This window comes from Myotis lucifugus, unplaced genomic scaffold (genome assembly GCF_000147115.1).
Source record: "Myotis lucifugus unplaced genomic scaffold, Myoluc2.0 scaffold_30, whole genome shotgun sequence".
Taxonomy (NCBI): Eukaryota; Metazoa; Chordata; class Mammalia; order Chiroptera; family Vespertilionidae; genus Myotis; species Myotis lucifugus.
The window spans coordinates 6,066,738-6,090,228 of NW_005871078.1; the positions used below are offsets into that span (position 1 = coordinate 6,066,738).

General features: G+C 40.1%; 1 protein-coding gene across 2 annotated transcripts in view; it reads right to left on the bottom strand.

The window, feature by feature from the left end:
- Positions 1-785: 785 nt before the first annotated feature.
- The window catches only part of FGD4 (FYVE, RhoGEF and PH domain containing 4), a 102,679-nt gene continuing 79,973 nt past the window's right edge, over positions 786-23,491 (bottom strand). The window contains exons 9-17 of one of the 2 annotated variants that reach the window (XM_023752299.1): positions 20,981-21,039; positions 20,522-20,668; positions 13,489-13,661; positions 9,643-9,673; positions 9,042-9,134; positions 8,623-8,748; positions 5,351-5,491; positions 3,147-3,232; positions 786-1,644 (exon numbers count right to left, since the gene is read on the bottom strand). In XM_023752299.1, the coding sequence (XP_023608067.1) occupies positions 1,554-1,644; positions 3,147-3,232; positions 5,351-5,491; positions 8,623-8,748; positions 9,042-9,134; positions 9,643-9,673; positions 13,489-13,661; positions 20,522-20,668; positions 20,981-21,039 (947 nt within the window). In that variant the 3' untranslated portion in view covers positions 786-1,553. Of the gene's footprint in view, positions 1,645-3,091; positions 3,233-5,350; positions 5,492-8,622; positions 8,749-9,041; positions 9,135-9,642; positions 9,674-13,488; positions 13,662-20,521; positions 20,669-20,980; positions 21,040-23,491 lie in introns of both variants that reach the window. The other variant, XM_014454031.2, reaches the window with a different exon arrangement.

Here is a 23,491-nt window from a genome sequence, read left to right on the forward strand (position 1 = left end):
GGGACTGGGTGAGACAGGCTGGACATACCCTGGAGCCCTTCCACTGTCCCTCCCCAGCCCCTATTGTGCATCAGTGGGGTCCCTTGGCCTGGCCTGCACTGTCTTGCAATCTGGGACCCCTCAGGGGATGTCAGAGAGCTGTTTCTGCCCGATCCTGTCTCTAGTTAATTATATAGTCCTCATTTAACCATGCTTAACAGTCTTAGAGAAAAAAAACAGTACAGGAAATGCAGTTTCCTGATGTCCCAATTCTGCTTAAGGTCAGATATTTTGCACAATCCAGGTTTTTGTGAAGATTTTTGTATATGCTGATATTAACTGTTGTACAATTAGAAGATCATAAAATGAAAAACAACCTATATGATTTTGACCATTCTGGTGACCAAAATGTACTTTATCTGAGTAAGCAAGACTGAAGCATTAATTAAACCCTCACCTTATATTTAAATAGAAATTATTAGCACCTTCAAAGAGAGGCACTGTTTTAAATAGGCACAGAACAAAAAAAAAATAGTACTTTAAAAATACGGTTGGAATTCACTAGTATATCCCATGCCACATAAATTACTGCTTTTTCTTATTATAAAAATATCAATACCTTTAGATGTCAATCAGTTAAACATTTATCACCAAAAACATTAAGTTTAGAACATGTCCAATTCTAAGATAAAACATGCTTTATATTTTAAAAATAAATTAGAGACAAATATGAACCTAAAGCTGAAGAGAAAGGCATGTATAGTATATAGATATATTTATATTTAATACTATATATACATAATTGCTATATACGTAAGATATTTTATTTTTAGGAGTATTTCTACAAAAACAAATATCTTTTCTTAATAAGTCGAAAGTTTGAACACCAACAACCTGTCCTTTTTCTGTTTTAAAAGGACATACATTATTTATGCAGCTTGAGCTTTATACACTAAATTAAATAAGTTAACACAACAGCCTAACCTGTCCTTGTAATTCTTCTAACCATGGATCTATTTTGGCAACATGGAGGTATATCTTTCAAACTGTTACAAGTCTTACATGTGAAAGAGAAGACATTAAAATAATTCTTAAGTGAAAGTGGCCTATTCTAACCTGATAGTGACATAATCAATTGATACCATTTTCTCCAAGACAAAAGTACATGTTCAAGAAATAGCTCATTAAAAAATGCTCCATTTTTCACATTATTTCCAAAAGTTATCGGTAGAATGGCTCTCCACATTAATTTCACCAGAGTACACAAACATAGGAAAATAGTCCCCTACCAGATACATTTATGAGCCTATACTTCTCAACATAAAGTGCTAAGAGATGAGTAAGGAGAACTGGGAATGTCTTGAGCGGTGAATCTTGAGACCCCCACACTGTGGTTGGTCCTGGAGTTCAGCATTCTGATTTTTATTTAGGTTCAGGGTTATCGTCCAAGGTAGCTGAATGGTTGTTAGGACCATCAGGTGTCTCACCTGTGACAGCTAGAAAGATGATTTTCAGCCACTTCTGTTTCAGTTCTTCACTGTCTGCAGCAAAGCTGTGCACAGACTTGGACTGGGTCAGTTTGAAACTGTGTGGCAGGTCTGCACTCCTTGGCATATCATCCACATTATAGCCCAGGAGTGGAATGGTGGCCTGGGCTCTGACATCCTAAAGAAAAATAATAATAATACATAGGAGTGTGAGCATGCTATACAAGTCCCTTCATGTTGTGTTAGCATGCTCTACAAGTCCCTACTAAAACCTCTTTTCCTACGACTATTCCATACAGACTTGCACTGTGAAGTCTCCATGGTCAGAGCTGGTGAACCAGGAATAGCACAGTGCCTGTGCATGAGGTCACTGGTAATACTGACTGCATGAATTAATGAATGAGAGTGGACACCTAACTCAGCTAGGATTCATTGACCCAATACCTCCTCTGTGTAAGAGCCTCCCCAGCTCTTCGTTCAGTGAAAAAGGGAAGAACAGTTATCTTATTGTATAAAACCAGCAAATGTTAATGATTCATTACCAAACACAGTTTTACTTGGTGTTTCATTCATTAATGAATCAATTTATTTATGGGCAGGAAAAAGTTATAGGAAAAACCACAAAACAGGATAACATATACCTTGGCATTTTAAGTCTATTTCTAAAAAAAAAAAAAAAAAAAAAAAAAACTAAAAAAAAACACACAAGTTTTACTAGTCTTTAATGTAGATATAGGCTAAAATACAATAGGTACATTGAAAAGTTTATGTATTTCCAGGTGAATGCACAATTGGTATACATGCCCTGTTTTTTTAAGCATTATATACTCCGTAGTACCTGGTGCTGCTCTGGTTAGAAGCTAAATCTGCATGTCTGTTGTTCCCACAGATTTATCTCAGATCCATGCACAGACAGTTCTCAAACAACTGTTACTGGATAATGTTAATCTAAGCTTGATTTACATTTTTCTTCCTCTCAATTTCTTTCTCTTTCAGGTATTCCTGTATTCAAGGGGGGTGGAGGGAAAGCTTGCCTGTTACTTCCTATCATTAAAAAGGCTCCTTCTCACCGAAACCGGTTTGGTTCAGTGGATAGAGCGTCGGCCTGCGGACTGAAGGGTCCCAGGTTCGATTCCGGTCAGGGGCATGTACCTGGGTTGCGGGCACATCCCCAGTAGGAGATGTGCAGGAGGCGGCTGATTGATGTTTCTCTCTCATCGATGTTTCTGGCTCTCTATCTCTCTCCCTTCCTCTCTGTGAAAAATCAATAAAATATATATTAAAAAAAAAAAAGGCTCCTTCTCCTTCCTGCTTCTTCCTCTACTTCACCCCCTTCTCCCAATGTCCTTTCAACTCATCTTTTTTCAACTCACCTTTTTTTCAAGCCCATAGAATAGGAATGAGAAAAGGGGAGAAAGGATCCATGGGGTGGAGAAATTATTGGTTATAAAAGGAATCCACTAGTTTAAGTAAACTTGAATTTGTTATTATTTTTTCCAATTATAATGAAACTGAACTTTCTTGTTCCATAGAGGGGTGATGGAAGGGTTTTGAGTTCACTATCTAATTGCCTCCCCCGCCATCCGCATGACCTCTGTCCCTTCAGTCAGATGTAGTTCAGATACCTGGGGGGCACCGTACATGTACAGCACAAGAGGGTCTTGTTTGGGGATCACACACCAAGCTTTCTGCCAAGGTTTTGACTTCTCCATATACTGAAGAAAGCTGCACACCACACTGTTTCCAGATACTTCTGCTGATTCAATCTAGAAAAATATAATGGAGTGAGAGTGAGTGAGTGAGATTGAACACAAAACGGGCCAGATAGAGAAGTAATTAAATTTAGGGCAACATTCATTAACTACAGTGTGTTTATATCAAATGTCTTCTGGGATCACCCAAAAAATTCATCTGCAATTATTATTTAAATATTCATCTAGATCTATTATTAGCATGGAAAAATTCTAAGTCAATTTTAACTGTCTCTATAACCAGACCTTGAATTTAAATGAAGTTACTAGTAAACATTTATTAATTGCTTACTATGCATGCACTTTTCTTAGTTCACTAAGAAATGTATCATTTCATTTAATCTTCACACCAACACCAAGAAGTTACAACTTTCATTATCTATGAGGTTCAGAGATGAAATAGCTTTCCCAAGATCACACATTTAGGAATTGGGATGCTGGGATTTGAGTCTGGATGCAGAGCCTAAACTTTTAACCACAACACATACCAACTTCACTTATGTAAGAATCCATAACAAAAAGGCAAATACTGGCCAGCAATCTTTGTCTTGGAACTGAGATAATTCAAGTTGTAAAAACTTCACTAAACCCTGGCCAGTGTGGGTCAGTTGGTTGGGTGTCATCCCATATACTGAAAGGTTGATGGTTCGATTCCTGGTCAGGGCACATGCTTGGGTTGAAGGCTTAATCCCTGGTGGGAAGCATGCAGGAGGCAGCCAATTAATGTTTCTCTCTCTTCATCTCCTTTCCTTTCTCAAATAAATCAATTAAAAAATCTTAAAAATCAATGAATAAATAAAAATTGCATTAACTGTTTGTAGAGCCATTTACAGTTTTCTGCTTTGCCTCCTAAATACATAAATCACTGGCTAAAAAGGGAACAAAACCATTTGACTAAATGATAGTTATTACACACATTATAGAAAGCATCAAAGCACATTGCTCCTCAGTGTCAGTTCAAGAGTGCTGGTTTGTCAAATGTTTAGTTACTGGTTCAAGATAAGCACAGAAAGTAAGAGTAAACACTGAAAAACTTCCATAGAAATTTGACTTTGTGATGATACTCAAGCACATGATTGTGTGTTTTACAAAATTACTGAGCTATCATGAGGTTTGGAAATAAAACTGGCCCTTCATCACAGATAGGTGAAGAAGCACTGGCTGGCAAACTATGGACTACCAGCCCACCATCCGGGAGCTAAGAAAGTGCTTTCAGATAAACATTTAAAATCAATTTGATAATAGGAAACACTAACTTTAGACTCCAATTAAGGGAAATATTACCTTCCCTCCTCCCACTAAAGAATTCCATTCTTATTACCATATTAGAAAAAAAATTATACTAAATTATTGTATTTTAAATTTTGTCAATGTAAATTTGTGAAAATTTGTTTTCTCTCTTGTTAGAGAAGTAGTAGTCTCAGTTTTGCCTCTTGGCCTGCAAAAACTAAAATAGTTATTCTCTGGCCCTTTACAGAAAAAGTTTGTTAAGACCTTTGGTCTAGCTAGCTCATATAACACTAGTTGGCACAAAGTGAGTTTCAAATATTGCATGTATGTGTGTGTGCACATGTGTTCACATGGTTAAGTAATTGACTCCCCCCAAGTTTTTTCTAGAAAACTCCCTTGAGGTTTTTGCTTCATAGTTACAGCCTGAAACTCACCCCTTAAAACAAGTGATTACATTAATTCAGTCGCATCAGTTGCTGTTGTTAAGAACTGAGCCTGTGTCCTTAGGAGCCAATGAAGCATTTCCTTCCCCCCGACCTGCCTGAAAAAACCCCATTTTGGTCTGCCATTCAAGCGACATCTATACACCCTGGAACTCAGAGTTATATTTTAAGTTTGCAGACCTGTACTTTAATCTTAAATGAATCTTGAAGTTCATGATCTTTTTCCAGTTATCCAAAATGGCCTTTGTGTACTCTCAAATGCAGAACACTGACCTTGTTCTTTCTGTATGATCCTAACATTCAGCAACACAGAACAAAAGTATGATTTGCCATCGTTCTCAAAAATTGTTAAATACTAAGAGAAATAACAAAACGTTACTTGTCTTCTTCAGGGTTAAAATACAATTCTATGTCCCTCATATAAAAATCTAAAAGACATCCAACATTTACTATTTCATACCTCTAAAATCCCTTTTCGTTTCTTTTCTTCACTGTCTGCAAATCCACTCAATATTTGGTAACAGTCTTTACAAACTTTGCTCAATTTACCACCATCATACTCCAGTTGAGCTTTGTAATCAGAACACTTCCAACAAACCACCTTAAATTAGAAAAGGTAACGAGGAGTCAATAATCATATTTTAAAAGTAATAAGATTTAAGCCATAAACATTTACAATGATAATAAATGAGAAAGAGCTATATATAAAAGGCAAATTTTTATTATGCTAAGAACATTCCCATGAACATTAGGATTATCATCACAATATTATAGTGCTGTTTGTAATGGGCTGTGCTTGTTCATCTTTTCTTTCTGACCCTAAAGGTAGGAGATCTTCAGAGGCTTATTCCAGACCTTTACTCTTCATACCTCTGGATGTTTCTTGGATATCCCGCCAAAATGCGCTCATGAACTTCCTTGTCCTCAGCGCTCTCCTTCCCCCACCCCACCCTTCCCAACCTGTCCTCCTTGCCTCTTGCTCCCTGTAGTAGAAGATAGCACAGTCATTCAACCAGTCATGGCAAGTCATAAACCCAGGGACATCCCTGATACCTCTCCACGGCTCACCCCAAAGAGACATACTATGACAAAGTCCTGCCAATTTTACCTCCTAGAAACTTTTCAATCTGTCCATTTTTCTACATCTTCCTTGTAATCTCCCGAGTCCAAGCTATGAGTATCCTCGTTTGGACTATTATAGACTCGTGATTGCTCCTTGTAGCATTCTTACTGGCCTCCAGGCTTCTGCTCTTATATCCCTTCAAGCTATTTTCCAAATAGCACCAGATGCTCTCTTAAAAATCATAATCTGATATGTTTCTCTCTATTTAAAATCCTTCAGTCTTCCCTTTGCTGTTGGATAATGAACACACTCTACAGTATGGCCTACAAAGTCCTCCATTATCTGCTCCTCTGACTCCCCGTATCTTTAGTGACACTGGCTTCTACGGCCCCAAAGTGCTATGCTCCCTCCCGCCTCATCTTCGCTTCATGAGGTAACTCGTTCATCCTCCAGATGTTGACTCAAACTTCACTTCTTTAAGGAAGACTCCTCCAACTTCCAGAACAGAGCATGTCTCTTAGCACTGTGCTACTCAAGTTCCCTGTACTCTTTTTCATGTACTGATTACAAGTTATACTCATATACTTGTGTGATTATTTATTTAATGTTTATTACTCCGATTAGGCTGCAAGCTCTATGAGCTTGTTCTTATATATTTTGCTCACCAGCACACAGTAAACATTTATGGAATGCCAAGGAATGAATAACTATAATGAAAATACATATGATTTCTTAGTGAATGATATTTTCCTTAATTACTATAGGATAATTGTTAATAAAAAAAAAAAAAACTTCCACTTAAAAAATTTATCTTCTTGCTTCTAGAAGCATATTTCCCCCCCAATTCATAGTAAACAAACTCTATTTAAGAAATGTAAATATTGCCCTGGCCGGTTTGGCTTAGTGGATAGAGTACAGGCCTGCGGACTCAAGGGTCCCAGGTTCGATTCCGGTCAAGGGCATGTACCTTGGTTGTGGGCACATACCCAGTAGGGAGTGTCCAGGAGGCAGCTGATTGATGTTTCTCTCTCATCGATGTTTCTAACTCTCTATCCCTCTCCCTTCCTCTCTGTAAAAAATCAATAAAATATATTAAAAAAAAAAAAGAAATGTAAATATTTGTAAAACTTTTGGTTTAGGTTCACAGCATGTAAAATTCATGATATAATCATAATAAAATTACTCTAGGATTCAGAATTAGACTTGTTTGTATCTGTAAACTCCTATTAACTCATATCTTATTTTTAAATCATATCATAGTATTTTGATGATCCACATTCAAACATTTTTGTTTGCTCACTGAACCAAATAAATCAGTACCTAAAATCATTTCAAGCAAACTTGATAGATTTTAAAAAGTCTTACCCCGGGGGAGTGGAGGGAAATGTTTGCTATCACTTCAATTTGACTACAAAACGGTCTTGCTGAGTCAAAACTTAGAAAAAGAGGAAGAATAAATCTATAGTGTGAGGATAATCTAAAAGAGCTATTAATAAGAATAGTTGCACTTAAGCACACTTATAATATATTACACTGCAATGCCTACCCTTCTATTTATTCGTTGCTTTTTAGAAGAAAGTATGTCATCTTTAACAAGGTTTACAAGGCCCTTCAAAACCTGCTGCTACCTCTCTCCAGCTTCATTTCATGCTTTGTTCCTCGTCATTCATTCCATATGAAACAACTCAATTTCTGAAAACCTGCTATGTGCTTTCTCTGACTTGAGTTATAACCATACACCTCTAATGGGCACCCAGCAGTCCACCTTTATTTCTCTGACAGGCTCATCTTCCCTGCCCAGAGATGACTATTTCACCCTTAGTCCTTTCTCAAACCTCCTCCACCTTTCTTCCTTCCCCCTTCACTTCCAGCTGATGACATTTTCTGCTACCTCGATGAAAAGATACATAGCACCAGACCTAAATTCCCTCATTTCCCACCAGCAAATTAAAAACCCCCACATTTACAGCCATCTGTTTTGTTTTGTTTTCCTTTCCGTTACCATGGAGGGAAGTTTCCTTCTCCCCATCAAAAGCCTGAACTTCCACTTATGTTAACAAGTTCTATCTAGTCTCTCAAAGCCATCAACTCTTTTGGTTATCATTTCTCTACTGTTTCTTCTGCCACACTTCTCCTTACTCATCACACTCCAGTACATGGCCTTTGGCAGTCTCAAGAAAAGACCAAGCTCTGGCCTGCCTTGGGGCTTATAAGATACAGACTCTGCATGGACGCAGGTCCCAACTCCCTTCTGTGGTTAGCTCTTCCTCACCTTTTAGGCATCAGCTTACATATCAACCCCTCAGATAGATCTTCATTTTTCTAACTAAAAGTGGTTCCAAATCCTCCTTCCTTGCCATTATTCTCCATTTTAAACTTCCTGATTGCCTCCTTATTGCATCTATAGTCGTTTGAAATGCTTATTTGTCCATTTACCCGACTTTGGTCTACTTTTCTCCATTAGAATGTAAGCTACATGGAGCTGGGTATCATTTTGGTTACCATTTTTTGTTCAGGACCCAGCACTGTGCTTTGTGGATACTTGTCACTAAAATAAGTTTATCTATGAAGTGCTCTACTGAATGAGTTTTGGCGTCTTTTCCAAGTTGATGATTTTACAATACTGATAGAGTTACTGGCCATCTTAATGACCAAGAAATCTCACTTACATGTCCACATGCTCGACAATGATGCCTTCTCCTTGTCAGTGCGTTGAAAGCCTCTTTGCATTTCATACACATCGTTACTTCATTATCTCGGATCCATCTTGGGGCTCTTTTCCCTAGCTCAGCAGTCTAAAAAGGGAAGAGAGATTCAATTTTAACAGAAAAGAACTGTCATTTCCTTCCTTCCTGCCTGCCTTCCAAGCACTTTAACAACATTGCTCATACCCTGTTCTGGTAAAGAAGTAAAACGTTCAAAGAAGTTTAAGCAGTATAAAAAAGGCACTCACTATTACATTCATCTAAGAAGGAATGAGATTCTGTCTAATAGCCAGTTGTGAAGGAAAAAGACTAGATAACAAAATGACCAGATAGATCTTTTGTAATTGCAAAGAGCCTAAAGTTAAGAATTTAATTCAACTTACAGAAACCTCTGACTGAATGTCATTATCCTTTGCAATCGCATTTCTGAAGGTTTCATACCTCTGATGGAAAGCATCGATAGTCTCTTGAAGGGCCTAAAATATAAATAAAATTCAAAGCACACATTAAAGTATCACATGAAAATTTATTAAAATACTATATTAAGCAAATATCTATGATGGGAATCACTTTAAAAATTAAATGACCTTGCCCTGGCCTGCAAGGCTTGGTGGTTAGAGCGTTGGCCTACACACTGGAGGGTCGCAGGTTTGATTCCCAGTCAACGGCACATACCTGGGTTGCAGGTCCGATCTTGGCCCCTGACTGGGGGGCGCATGTGGTCGACAACCAACCCAGGTGTCTCTGTCATATTGATGTTTCTGTCTCTCTCCCCTTTCTCTTTCTCTCTTCCCTTCCCCCACTCCCTTCCACTCTCTCTAGGAATCAATGGAAAAAATATCCTCACTCATCGGGTACAGATTTAAAAAAATTTAAATGGCCTTGATCTGATGACTACATGTGCACAATACAACAATATCTGCACGTTTGCATACACATACAGAGATTGCCAAAACAAAAACTAAAAATAGAAATAAGGTTTACCTTGATCCATTCTTCTTTGTCTTGTTCAGAACTAAAACAAAACAAAATTAAACTGAATGCAGAGACCATTAATGAGTTACACCTGGTGAATAAAACTATGTTTTAATGTTCTTCCAACTTTCTGGAAAACTCAGGGATGTCAAAGAGTTACAATTAAAATTAAACAGACTCTCTGGCAATTGAACAAATAAATACTTGAACAGAGTTTTAGAGGCTCTACTTACTTTGGAACAGATAATTTTTGATGGGGAGAGATAAGTTTACCTTTTACAATAGAATGCCCTGACATTAAGTTTAACAACCATCATCTAGTTATAGACATTAGGCACTGGATATACAAGTAACCTTCAATTCACCTTTATAAAAGCACATGGGGCGTTTAAAGGCTATGGGCCACAGCCCACCTTAAGAAAGATTATAATTAGCTTTGAGAATCTAAAATATCTTTGTAAGGTTTTAGGGAACTATTTAACACTAGTGCCCTGGTGCATGGATTTGTGCACATTGAAAGGAAATTAATTAGAAGGTGGCCAGCAGGGTGGGACTGGGTGAGACAGGTCGGACACAACCTGGAGCCAACCTCCCCGGCAGCTACACCTGGGGTGGTGCCGAGGCTCGAATAGCATCTGCAGAGTGAGCGGGGTCCCTCCAACAGGTGGTGTCCCTCAGCCTGGCCTGCGGGGATTAGGCCAAAACTGGCTCTCCGACATCCCCCAAAAGGTCCTGGATTGCAAGAGGGCGGTTCTTGGGTGACACACCCTGGAATTGGGCTCCCTCCTCTCTGGTTCCAGGGTGCGTCACCTGAGAACCACCGCTGCCCAGTCACCACAGCTCGGCAGCTCCTGCATCGAGCGTCTGCCCCCTGGTGGTCATAGCTACTGGTCGGATGGTCGCTTGGCCTTTTATATATATAGATTCCCTTTGATGAACAATTTAATTTAATCTGCTAGAAGGCTTCAGGCAATACCATACCTAATCAATTACAGATAAAGCAAAACAAACAGTTTAAATGCCCATAGGAAGGAAGTTGCACAGATTAATGGACCCCAATATTTAATAACGTTTTACTGAGAAAAATTTCCCTTGACTGTAATCAAATCCTCTGGTTTTCCTGTTGAGGCCAATTTTCTTAATTCTATTCTCTCTTGCAGGTAGCTTACAGAGCTGGTTGTTGTCATAGAACTATCTTAGAACAATCCCCGTTAGTAGACTCTGGACTAAGATCTCCAAAGAGTGGGCTCTGTCTGCGAGTGTTGGGGAGGCGAGGGCTAAGGTTGAGTTCCGCCTGAATGTCACATGCCTTGGTCCCACAGGGATCACACATGCATGAGTCTGGCAGGAGGTTTGCTCCTATGACACTGTCCATCCTTCCAGTACATTTATTTTTGAGTACCACAATGTCCCAAGAATGCTGCTGGAATCTGTACCTATAAAATGAAAGATTCTGCTTATTGTTCATCTGGGGATCCTTGGTTGGGGGGAGGTGTGGTGTGATATCAATCTTTCCCCTCAAAAAAGATTCCCCCTATTGTTGTGCCCTGCCCCCACCGAATCAGCTCTAGGACCCTGAGAGCATCCGTGCATGCTTGCTGCTTTTAGCTTTTTAAATGCTAAGGAACTTGACAAGTCTTCAATCCTTTGTTTAGTTTACTCACCAGTATATTTTTATATCCATTCAGCAACCAAAAACCATTAAATAAAAACTACAGAAACTAAGAATACTTTATATTCTTTTGAACATGGAAGGGTACACAGAGTATACGAGGTCAGTCTTCAGGCTGACTCATTTAGCAAGAAAAGTAGAGTCCCTCCCCCCCCCGCCCCCAAGTGGCTTTAGAAGCAAATTCTCTTGAAATATCTCTAAATACGTACCCAATTTGGGGTTCCATGTAATCCCACTAACACTCTTACTTTCTGGGACTTTCAATGTTTGTCTCCATTCTTGAGTCATTACAGACTAGATGACAAGTAATCACTTAATTTTGATCTTCAATTTACCTTATAATCATAAATAGAACTAAAGCAATGATATGAGGGGAATAAAACATTTGAGGAAAATGATCGTGTTTTGATAACTAATTGGAACGTATCCAATACTGTATATTGAAACTCTACAAAGTGATGACTACCTGCAGTTAAGAAAACTCCCCATGAACCAGCCCCACCCTAAAAACAGCCCAAGCTGCTAAGGAAAGGCTGGAGTCCCTGGTTAGGCACCCCAAGAAGCCTCATAATCTTCAGCTGCTCCGACACACCTCTTGGTGTATAGATTTGGAAGTATGCTGACATTTCAGAGCTGGCAGCACCTTCATTCTTCCACAATGGAGACTCCTTTAACAACAATCAGAACTAGGGGAGTCCTCCTTGTTGCCAGGTCCAATCACCCAGTGAGTCAACATCTACATTCTTCTCTTGGGTTTGATGGCTGGAGCCCAAACCCCATCACGATAAGGTAGAAAAACCATGATATTCAAAGCCAAGTCCTCTACCATTTTAACTCGTGTTTGAAATGCCATCTTCGAATCCTTAGCTCAGTCCCCTGGCAGACTGCCACATCTTCCATAACTGTAATTTCACCAGTTCCCTGACTGCCAGGGCACACATTCCTGCTAAAATGATTTACTCTTTTTTTTGAAAGTCTGAAGTTTAAGCTCTTATGTGGTCACTGAGTACAAATATCCAGGATGAATTCACCTGAGCAGCCAGAACCACATGCTATTGGTGCAAAGGAACAGACGGGCCTGACTCCCCACAGCTTCTAGGATGTCAGACCATCAGTGCTGGGCCCTGGTCGGTGTTGCTCGGTGGTTTGAGCGTGCACCAAAGCGTCTCTGGTTCAATTCCCGGTTAAGGGCATGTATGTGCCTGGGAGGCAACCAATTGAAGTGTCTCTCTCACATCAATGTCCCCCCTCTCTCTCACATCAATGTCCCCCCCCCCCCCGCCCCCCGCCTCTTCTACTCTCTCTAAAAATCAATGGAAAAATATCCCCGGGTAAGGATTAACAACAGCAAAAAGAACCATCAGTGCTAGGATTGGTACTTAACCCTCTGATCTGTGATGTTTTGGAGCCTCCCAATTTTCACCAGGCCAGGCCTTTATAGATAACAGTCTTCTAAAGCAGGTATTTAAAACCCTGCAGTGGTTCACGCATGAGGTAGCTGTGATCTACTACTGCAGTGGTTCTCATATTTTCTTCTTTCCAAACATGGTTATGCTAGGAGGATGGATGCTGGAATTCCAGCTCATTCTCTTCCATTCAGTAAAGCATGTAAGAAGAACCATCCCTTCAGAATTCCTGGTCACTAGAGGCCACTACAGCCCCAAATGGCCTCCTTCATGTGTCCTCCAACTGTGGCAAGAGAATCATTACCTTTTCCAGCCTGCCTCCTTCGAACATTCTCTCCATCAAACTGCTAAAAAGTCCCATGAATGTAGAGCCTCTGAAGTACTGAGAGTTAAACCTCAACATTAAGGATGGGATAATAAGCATCAATGAACATGTGTGGATCAGAGGAAGGATGGAGGGGAAAGGGTTAGGGAGAACCTTTTCCTATAAGACTCAAAACGTTGGCTTAAACGCAACAACTTCATTCTCTGAGCACCTTGTTAAAGAGTAAAAATAACTTACTGAGCATTAATTTCTGAAAACGACTATCCTAGGCACTGTGGGGGAATCAAAAGGGATGACATAATTCCTGCTTTTTAAGGGCTTCCATCTCTCCACTTATGTCCAACCAGACTGGCAGAGGTTTGTAGCATTCACCTGGGAAAGACTCAGCATTTTCTAATCTACAATTAATTCTGGTGATTTTGAAAGCTGTGTGATAAGAATGGCTCTCTTACCTGGCTTGCAATTCCAGTGTTCTCTCTTTCCCAGATACCTGGAAAGTGTGCGGATACTCCTCATTGTGAGTCTCCACAATTTGCATTCCATCTAAGCCGACCCTGGTCCGAACTGTGAATTTGGAGCCGACCAAGCTGAATTTTGGCACACAGTACAGCAACATGTTGTTGAACTGCAAGGAGACAGAACACATATCAATCAAGAGGAACACAAAGAGAGAAGAAAGTGACCAATACTGAAGGTAGCCCTACACAATATTCCAAGGACTTCCCAAGGGGTACCAGACTGTCTATGTGAGCAAAATTATTTAAATACTATACAGTATTGAGATTTTGTGTTTGCACTCAAATTATCATAGTTTAAAATGCATAGCTTATACTTTCCTTTGTTGGTTCATAAATATTTTATTGATATTTCAATAAACCAATCATTATTTTGAACCATTAAAGAAATTAATTCAATTCAGCAACATTATATTAAGAACCTTCCATATACCAGCAACTGAAACTATCAACCCATAAAGTTGAAGTACTTAGAGAACAAAATTTCTAATTGTTATATCTTAGAGAGCAATTCTATAATAGCTGTTAGAGGAAAAGTTTAATATTTAGTCATTCTTTTTATCAGTGTATTTATTGTTAATATATAGCCAAAATTATTAGTTTAAATTTTATTCAAACATGTGGGGTTAGCACATTGTCAATGTAAAAAAAACAAAACAAAACAAAAACTAAGTCACTGTTTTATATTGACCCACATCTTGCTTAAAAATTCATCCTAGCCCTAACCGGTTTGGCTCAGTGGATAGAGCGTCGGCCTGCGGACTCAAGGGTCCCAGGTTCGATTCCAGTCAAAGGCATGTACCTTGGTTGTGGGCACATACCCAGTAGGGAGTGTGCAGGAGGCAACTGATCGATGTTTCTAACTCTCTATCCCTCTCCCTTCCTCTCTATAAAAAAAAAAAAAAATCAAAAAATCAAAAAAAAAATTCATCCCATATGAATTAACAGAAAAGTAATCTATTTTAGTAAAAAAGTCTTTAAAGATCATTATAGGATCTACTTTTAAAATGAAAAACTTTATTTTGGACCCAGTCAAATTATGTGTAGTCCCTCTTTTCCAGTCAACAAGGAGCAGCTCCTGCTCATCAGGCCCAAGCAATGAGTGACTTTGGGAGGGCAATTAGTTCCCTTCGAATGTATTAAAATATGCAAAAGGATGAAAGAGTAAATATTTGGGTTAATTTGTGGGAAGATCCATACCTATATTCCTACTTCATATTTATTGTTTCTAGGGTTACATATATTTTTTAAAGACACGAGCAACTGGAACGTAAACCCTTATGTACCTTGTAACCTCTCATGTCTCAGGATCATTCTCTGTAAAAGTTACAGGTTATTGACAGAATTCAAAGAGGAAAATGTCTGGTTCTACAAGCCCCTCTCTCTGGCTCCACACGGCCACAAAGACAAGAAATGGTGATGGATAGTTAAAGATATTTCCACATGTTTATGTGATACCATCCTTTGTACTCATTCTGAAAGCCAATTTCTCACTAGTTGTTCCTCATACATTATTTTGCAACTTCCTGTAACCAGTGTCAGAAATTTCATTTCCACAACTGGATAATGTAGAAATAAAAGGATACTAAAATTTTATCAGATATATCTCAACACCACATTTCGCATTTACATTTCTAGAAGAGAACACTAAGGGGATTAATGACCCCCGCCTTTGTCATGTCCGCTGTATTCTAACTATGGCAATCAGAGCCTCACTGTAACACCTGGGATTCAGATTTGCAACCACACTGCAAGGTTCTCAGCACCATCCCAGCTTGATTAAGGCACCAGCTCGCCTGCTACCTGTTCGTGTTTAACATTTCTTTCTCTCTTCTAAGCCTTCCGGAAGGGATTTGGTCACACTGTGAATGGTGCAGGACAAGCTGCACCAAAATGGACAGGGCTCACACATTCAAGATGGCAACAAGAACCATTTTTTTCTGCATACTGAGTGACAAATGTAATGTTTTGTTCTCAAGTTCACTTTATAAAATTCAGCAAAGTCTTATTATTTTATAGAAACACAAGTTGATAAATATGGAAGTTCTCAGTATTTGCTTTTTGGAGTTATGCTCATATAAGATGATAGGCTTTTTTTAAAAAAAAAAAACACTCTTTCTTTCTTTCTTTCTTTCTTTCTTTCTTTCTTCCTTTCTTCTTTCTTTCTTTTAAAATAGTTTATTGATGTTTAGAGGAAGAGGAAGGGAGAGGGAAAAACATCGTTTGGCTGCCTCCTGCATGCCCCCTACCAGGGATCAAACCTACAACCCTGGCATGTGCCCTGACCTGGAACTGAACCAGCAACCTTTTGGTGCATGGATGATGCCCAACCGAGCCACACCGGCCAGGGCCTGACTATCTTATACTGAACTAGAGGCCTGGTGCACGAATTCATGCACAGGTGGGGTCCCTCGGGGAGGCCTGCGGAGATCGGGCCCCAACTCACGCCCCCAGCCTCTCAGCCCCGCAGCCCTGCCTTGACCTGGCACCACCCCCTCACCTGCTCCCTCATCCCACCTGCGGGGCGATCGATTGGGGCTGGGTTCCCCAGGTGCTGAGGGAGCCAGGTGGTGGGCCCCGCCCCCTGCTGCTGGTTGCCATCTGTGGGGCGATTGGGCCCCCGCTCGTACCTGCCTTGACCTGGTGCTGCCCGCTCACCTGCTCCACCATCCCACTGCGTCCCGCTCTCGTCAGGGCCCATCAGGGCCAGCAGCGCCTCCACTGCCGCCCGCTGCCAGTGCCGCATCACTGATGCCCGCCATGTTCCATGCCACCCCCTGGTGGTCAGCGCACATCATAACAAGCAGTTGAACTTTTGGTCGAACTCCCAGTTGAACAACCGCCCGAGGGGACAATTTGCATATTAGGCTTTTATTATATAGGATGATGTATTTCTCTTCCCCTTTCATGTTTTCAGGATTACATTTCCCCTATTATATTCTTCCTAAGTGGAACTTCATATTCATATTGTCAATAACTATATATTAACCTTTTATTACTTAAGTCACAATCTAATGCTAGTCAATAAATACTCCTTTTCTTCTTCCCAGAGATGAAGGTGAGAGCTCTTGAAGGAGACAGAATATTGCTTACAAAGAAGTGGATGCCATATCTGTAAAGGAATTAGGTATCTAGCCCTGCTCCCTCCGTGAACCTTGTTCCTGTGGCAAAAGCCACCGTCACCTTCTCTCTTGGTTCCCATGGACACTGAAAGAGGAAGTTAGAGCAACTGTAATTCTAAGTAGATCAACTTTCCTTTTCAGTGTAGGGGTTCCTCTTTATCCCATGCCCATAGCTCAGAAGCAGACATTGACAAAGCAATCCCTGGCTGGCGAGGTACGCTCTGGAGGTGCCAGGCTGGGCCCAAACCTAGAAGCAAGTCTCAAGTTTATTAAAAGTGTAGGGAAGTGCCTCCTTGATCTCTAATATTCCTCAATTATTTATTTCAAGTTTCTTAAAATGTATTTATTTGAATGAAATAATTCAATTTCATGTCTTAATAGTGACTGTTCCATTAAAGTTTGGGAAAGTAAAAGCACATTGTTGGAGAAATTTCCAGAGCCTAGTCTGTATTCAAAATTTAAATGAGTTGGGGTTGGGGGAGGGTGGGAATCTAAATCTATCAAGCTACAAGGAAATAAGAAATAGAACTCCAAAGGGTCAAGAATAAAACCTCTTGGGTCATTTTATACTTTATAGGATAATTCAGATACTTTTTTTCTTAAACTTTCAGATGTCAGGTGTGGTTATTTACTTAATCAACAGAATACCCTACCATTGATATATACGTATATATGGTGCGGAGACAAGCAAATTTGCAACACACACAAAGATTTGAAAGCTGATATCAGATTCTAAATATGATTTGGCTTTTCAGATAAATGTAACATCACCAAAGTAGGAAACAGAAAACTGGCCCTCATTTTCTTTCTGGAGAGAAAGGAAAATAAAAATGGTACTTCAGAAGTTTCTACATATGAAAAAACCAAGGATGCTCTATGGGAATTAGAGTGTGCTGGCCAGAGGAGAGACTCTGTGACAAGTACAGTATTAGAGGGGGAGGATGAGAAGAACAAACACTAGAGGAAATGCTTCTAAGATGGTCTTCAAAAGATGAATGCGGCATTTCTAAAATCCCTGCTGTCTCACTTTATTCTCCCTGGAGGCAAATGCATCATGAGAACATGCACTGGAACAGGAGGGTCCTTGCCTCAAAGTTACTACTGCTTTATCCTCCACTTTATCCCCCGCCCCCCCAAAGGCTCTTTGCCCCCTGTCCTCCAAATAGCTGCTTAATTGGGCTTTGCACCAAGGTATGCAACCTAAAACTATTTCCAGAACAATCCTCAAACGTGTAAATTAAACGAAGGCAAGTGGTTAAAAGTTTAACTGCAGAAACTATAACACTAATGTGAAAGAGAAGAAAAATTACCTAAGTACCTAAAGGCTTGGTAATGACACAGGGAAGAAAGACATTGACTCCCAGGCATTTTGCCCAGAAGAGTGTATTATGCATGTCTCTTTAATCTGTATTTTTGATGCTCTGACATCTTTGTTTTTTAAAATATATTTTCATTGATTTCAGAGAGGAAGAGAGAGGGAGAGAGAGATAGAGGCATCAATGATGAGAGAGAATCATTGATCAACTGCTGCCTGCACGCCCCCTACTGGAGATAGGGCCCACAACCTGGGCATGTGTTCTGACTGGAAATTAAACCATGACCTCCAGGTTTGTAGATTGACGCTCAACCACTGAGCAACACCGGCTGGGTGATGTTTTGACATCTTGGGACCTTGCCGACCCTGAAGGGACTGCCCTCCCAGGGTTACCCCATTTCCAGAGCCAGGAAATGACTCACCTGCAAGCAGGCCTTTCCAATGGGAACCAACCTATCCAGAGTCCACATACCCTAAAGCCTCCTTTATCAGGCTCTCACTAGCTGAGTCAGAATTGCCCTGCCCTGATCACCTAGGGCCAGGTCCCTGACAACAGCCCCTAAGCACCAGAACCTGATAAAATTATGTACACTGGCAAATCCTAAACCTGTTCCCCCTGCCTGGCCCATTCCTTCTTGCAGAAATCACAGTAAAACTCTTGCCCATGTTTTCTGCTTGTTCCCTCTGCCTCTTGACTCTGGTGCTTTCTCATGTAACATCCCCCCACCCCCATCCCATGGTGTGGAATGCCCCGTTCTTTGGGATCTGTTAGCATAACTACCTTTTCAATGGCAATCATCTCCAATCTGGTGGCCTTACCACACCTAAACAACAAAACCTACATTTCAAAATAAATAGACCTCTGAACCCTGACAGGACATGTCCCTGATTTATATGTAGGTCTCTACAACTTCTGAAAGGTGAAGTGCTTCTGCTGAGCTCAAATGATTTTTATAGTTAATTTAGACAATATGTATTTTTTAAAGTTACTGAAATATAATTTATATACCATAAAATATATTCTTTTAAAATGTATAATTCATGGCTTTTAGGATAGCCATACATTGTGCAGTGACCACTACCATCTAATTCCAGAACATTTCATGACTTCAAATGGAAACCTTGTGTCCACTTCCTCCTCCCACCAACCCTAGGTAACCACTACTTACATCCTACCTCTATGCATTTGCCTATTCTGGACATTTCATATGAATGGAATCATGCAGTGTGGCCTTTTGTGAATGGCTTTTTTCATTTGACACAATGCTTTCAAAGTTCATCCACGTAGCATGTATCAGTAGTTTATTCCTTCTTATTCCACTGCATGGATATACCACATTTTGTTTACCCATCATCAGTTAATGAACATTTAGGTTGTTTAGACTTTTTTACTAGTATGAATAATTTTGCTGTGAACATTCATGCACACGTTTTGTGTCGACGTATGTTTTCAAGTTTCTTCAGTTATACAAACTTGGAGTGGAACTGCTGGGTCATATGGCGATCATGTGTTCTTTTGTTCAAAAATGAGACCGCTCCTCTGCATGACAATTAGTTCCTAGAAATTTCCCATTTAAGGAAATTATAACCAGACAACAGAAACTTCTAAGCCCCCAATAACAACTCATATTATAATGGTGAGATGACTGCCTTGCAGCAGAAAAGTCAGATGTGAGTAACATCCTGAGACTGGATGGTGTGCCAGTCACTGAGCAGCGTCTATGCCAATGTCTCTCTGTTTCTTTGTCTATAATAACAATCACAATAATAGCTAACGTTTACTGACCTATCACTCAACGTTAGCTTTCTGCTACTCAATGTTAGCTATTACGATGATTGTCATATCATTAGATAGGAAAAGGAGCTGGAACTACCAGTGACTAAAAATAAATTGCCTGGATTCCCCAGGAGAGATCTTACATGTCAGCCAAGCCCCAGACTAATGGTTATTTCAGGAAGTGCAGGCAGGGACAGGCCTGACTGCAGTGACAAGGAACTATGCAGCAAACTCGTACTTTTCACATACGAACTGTAGGTGCACGTTTTCCAACATAGCTTATATACTTCTTCAAACTAGAAAGGCTAAAAAGTAGTGTTTAGAAATGACTAGGAAGAAAATTGTTGTCAAGAAATAATATGTTGACACAATATCCAGGAAACAGTACCTTTTAGTCTGTAAGAATGAAAGGAGAAGAAACCAGAAAGCATGTCATACCTCATACACACACACACACTGCTGGCTATGACCATCATGGAAAGGCACACTTGTCTTCAGGATGTGTTACCAGAGTAAATTACATATGGCAAATACACAGAAAAATTATAGAAAAATACTTCAAAAATAAAGATTTGTGTCCTTGAAAGAACAACTTTGTTACTGAGGACTTTCCCGATGTGGAGTCTTGACAGTGGTGATGGCACCAGGTTAGATACCATTGTTTTGGAGAGCAGGCAAGCATCCTAGTTTTCCAAGATGTATATAACAATGCTTATAAATTATTCTTAAGCAATCTGCTCACACGACAATACTCACTAACAAAAGGTAGCGTTCCTGTGCTGATGTGTTCCGAGCAGCTAGTTTAAGGATCTGTCCTTCTTTTATTAGTTCATTGGAAGGATTTACAATGTCTTCCTCTTCTCCCAGCATTTCATAAATCTCTAAGAGTTTCTTTAGGTTATCCTAAGAAATGAAAACAAAGCACAGCAACATAAAATATAAGGAGGTTTCGCCTTAGTGGTTTTAATAATACAACAACCTTAGCTAAAATAGGAATAACTCAGAAGCAATTGGAACTAAGCATAAATGTTGGTATAAAATACGTCACTTATGAGGAAATTAAGAGAAGGTTATTACAGATAACATTAAACAGTTTATAAACAATCCTTTTTGTTTATCTGTACCAATTCATTTTGATACAAACTTTAGATAATATTAGGCTATATTACTGGCAATTATCTAACTAGAAGATTCCCGTCTCCTCTTACCACTTACCATTTTTCTTATTGCACTATTAGAATGGCTTGCTGCTGTAGATATAATTTCCAGTGATTCTAAATGGAGAAAAATAAAATAAATATATGTTATCTTTACTATGCTACTAGATAGCTGAATAACATACACTTTACACTATAATAAGAAGAAATCTGGAAAAAGAAAAAAAGAAAAGAAGCAGAAATCTGAGACCAAAGATCTATAATAATAAAAGCATAATATGCTAATTAGACCAGACGAAGCCAGGGCTACGACAGAAGTCCAGGGTCCTGGGTGCCTGCTGGCAGCCGAAGGAAAGCCTGGGTCCCAGGTGCCAGAGGGAAGCTGGTGCCAGCAACCGTGGGAAGGAATGCCTACTCTTTTGTGCATTGGGCCTCTAGTACATAATAAAAGCAGGAGGCAATTTCCATTTACAAACTGGATACAGATACTCCTCAGGTTATATTATTTCGTGGTTACGTCGCCATCTCCCATCCTATATAATAAAGAGGTGATATGCAAATTAATCCTCACATCCTCACAAGATGGCTGTCTATGACTAGGCCGGCAGGGGGGGTTAGTGAGGGACAACCAAATGACTGAACAAGCAGGCTGCGTGGGGTGACCAGGCAGGTGGGAGGAGCAGTGAGGGGCGATCAGGCCGGCGGGGGGTGGGGGGGTGGCAGTTAGGGGCGACCAGGCAGGCAGGCAGGTGAGCGATTAGGAGCCAGTGGTCCAGGATTGTGAGAGGGATGAGGATCAGGTCTAAACTGGCAGTCGGACATCCCCCGAGGGGTCCCGGATTGGAGAAGGTGCAGGCTGGGCTGAGGGGACACCCCCCCACCCCGCCTTGTGCACAAATTTCATTCACTGGGCCTCTAGTTTATTTATAAAAAAAAAAAATTCCATCATTTCAACATATGTACATATGTGCTTTATGTTTTTTATTATTTATTTACCACAAGTAAAGGTCAGGAATTGTTATCTTTCTTTTAAATTTTTTTTACTGTTTCACTTCATTACTGCTGTGTATGTGCTCCATGTGAGTGACGTAGGTGCTTATGTAGGTGGGTTCCGATTTACGGCGAAAATCGTGTTATGTTGTGCCATAGGAACGGATCTCCGACGTAACCCGAGGACCTACTGTACTTTCAAAAGTTCATTTGTAAGTAGATCAATACTTGGAACTTGAAGGGTATTTCCTCATTGACAATTATTAGGCTTACAGATAGATTTAATCCATAATGGAACTTTCAAAATCAGTAAACATCATGTACACTAGCTTGGGACAAGGCCCTCTGCCAGGTACTTTCATAGGTATTAGGTCAATTACTTCTTATACAACCCTGAATGGAAAGTATATTCGTTCCATTTGACAGATGAAAGAAATGGAGTGTGATGTGTCTTGGCTAAAGTCACACAACTATGATATCAAAGGGCCACATTTAAACCCAAGTCTTCTGACTCGAATTTCTACAACATTTCAGTGGTATGATTTTATTGATTTTATGAGCAATTTAACCACTAAGTAGAACTAACACTCTTTGGGAAAAGACAGCCATAGTTCTAGCTCCAGCCAATGCTGATAGAGGGTTTTGCTGCAGGGGTGGGTGGTATGGAGAGATGGCAATGGGAACTCATGGTCTGAGCAAGGTAGGAGGCCTGGGGCCCCCGGTGAAGCTGGGGAAGCTGAGGTCTCCCGCCGGCTCCACCCCAGGGAATGCTCTCAATATTAAGTCAGGTCCTACTCTCTTCCTTTCTTTTCTATCTTGTGAATCCTGGTTGGGTTAATTCTGTTACAACAACCTATTGGCTCTGAACCAAATGTTCTGTCTTCTTTGTTCCATTACTAAACAAATTGCACTTTTGTTGCTTTCCCGACTTTTATGTCTCCCTCTGTGATTGCCTTAGAATTTTAGTGTAAGTAGCAATGGGAAATCAAAAAGAGTAATAAAATATCACGTTGCCAATTTTGTCATTTTTTACATTAGCACATAAGAGGAAGTCGGAGTCTTTAAGTATAGAAGAAACTGAATTTTATTTACATTCTGGAGAACTATGCGGATACGGGCAATTCTGTGCATTCCACACAGAATCCATGAGAGAGGGAAACAAAGCAAGACAGGCTGGGGCCATTGCCCAGGAGACCAATTTGAGGAGTAGCAGTGGTAACTCCCACCTTCAGCCCAACCACCAGTTCTGCCACTAACACCAAGAACTCAGGCCAGATGTGTGGAAAGTGGAGAGGAAATAAAAAGTGAAAGACAGCAAGTCAGGAAAGTTCTAAACGGAAGAGGGAGAAAGGGGAGAAGAGAAGTTCCTGCGGTCACTGACTCACTTGGATGGTGGGAGAATCAAATCAGAGCCTGTGTTCAAAAAAAATACCCAGGCTCCTAGACCAAAGATTGTGTTTTGTGATCCTCATCTCTTATCAAGGCACACTTATAATGGAAGACAAGAAATTATTAGAGGAAGTAGCAATGCTTTAAGATTATACACCAGTATTGTTAATACTTGTTGAATACAAACCCA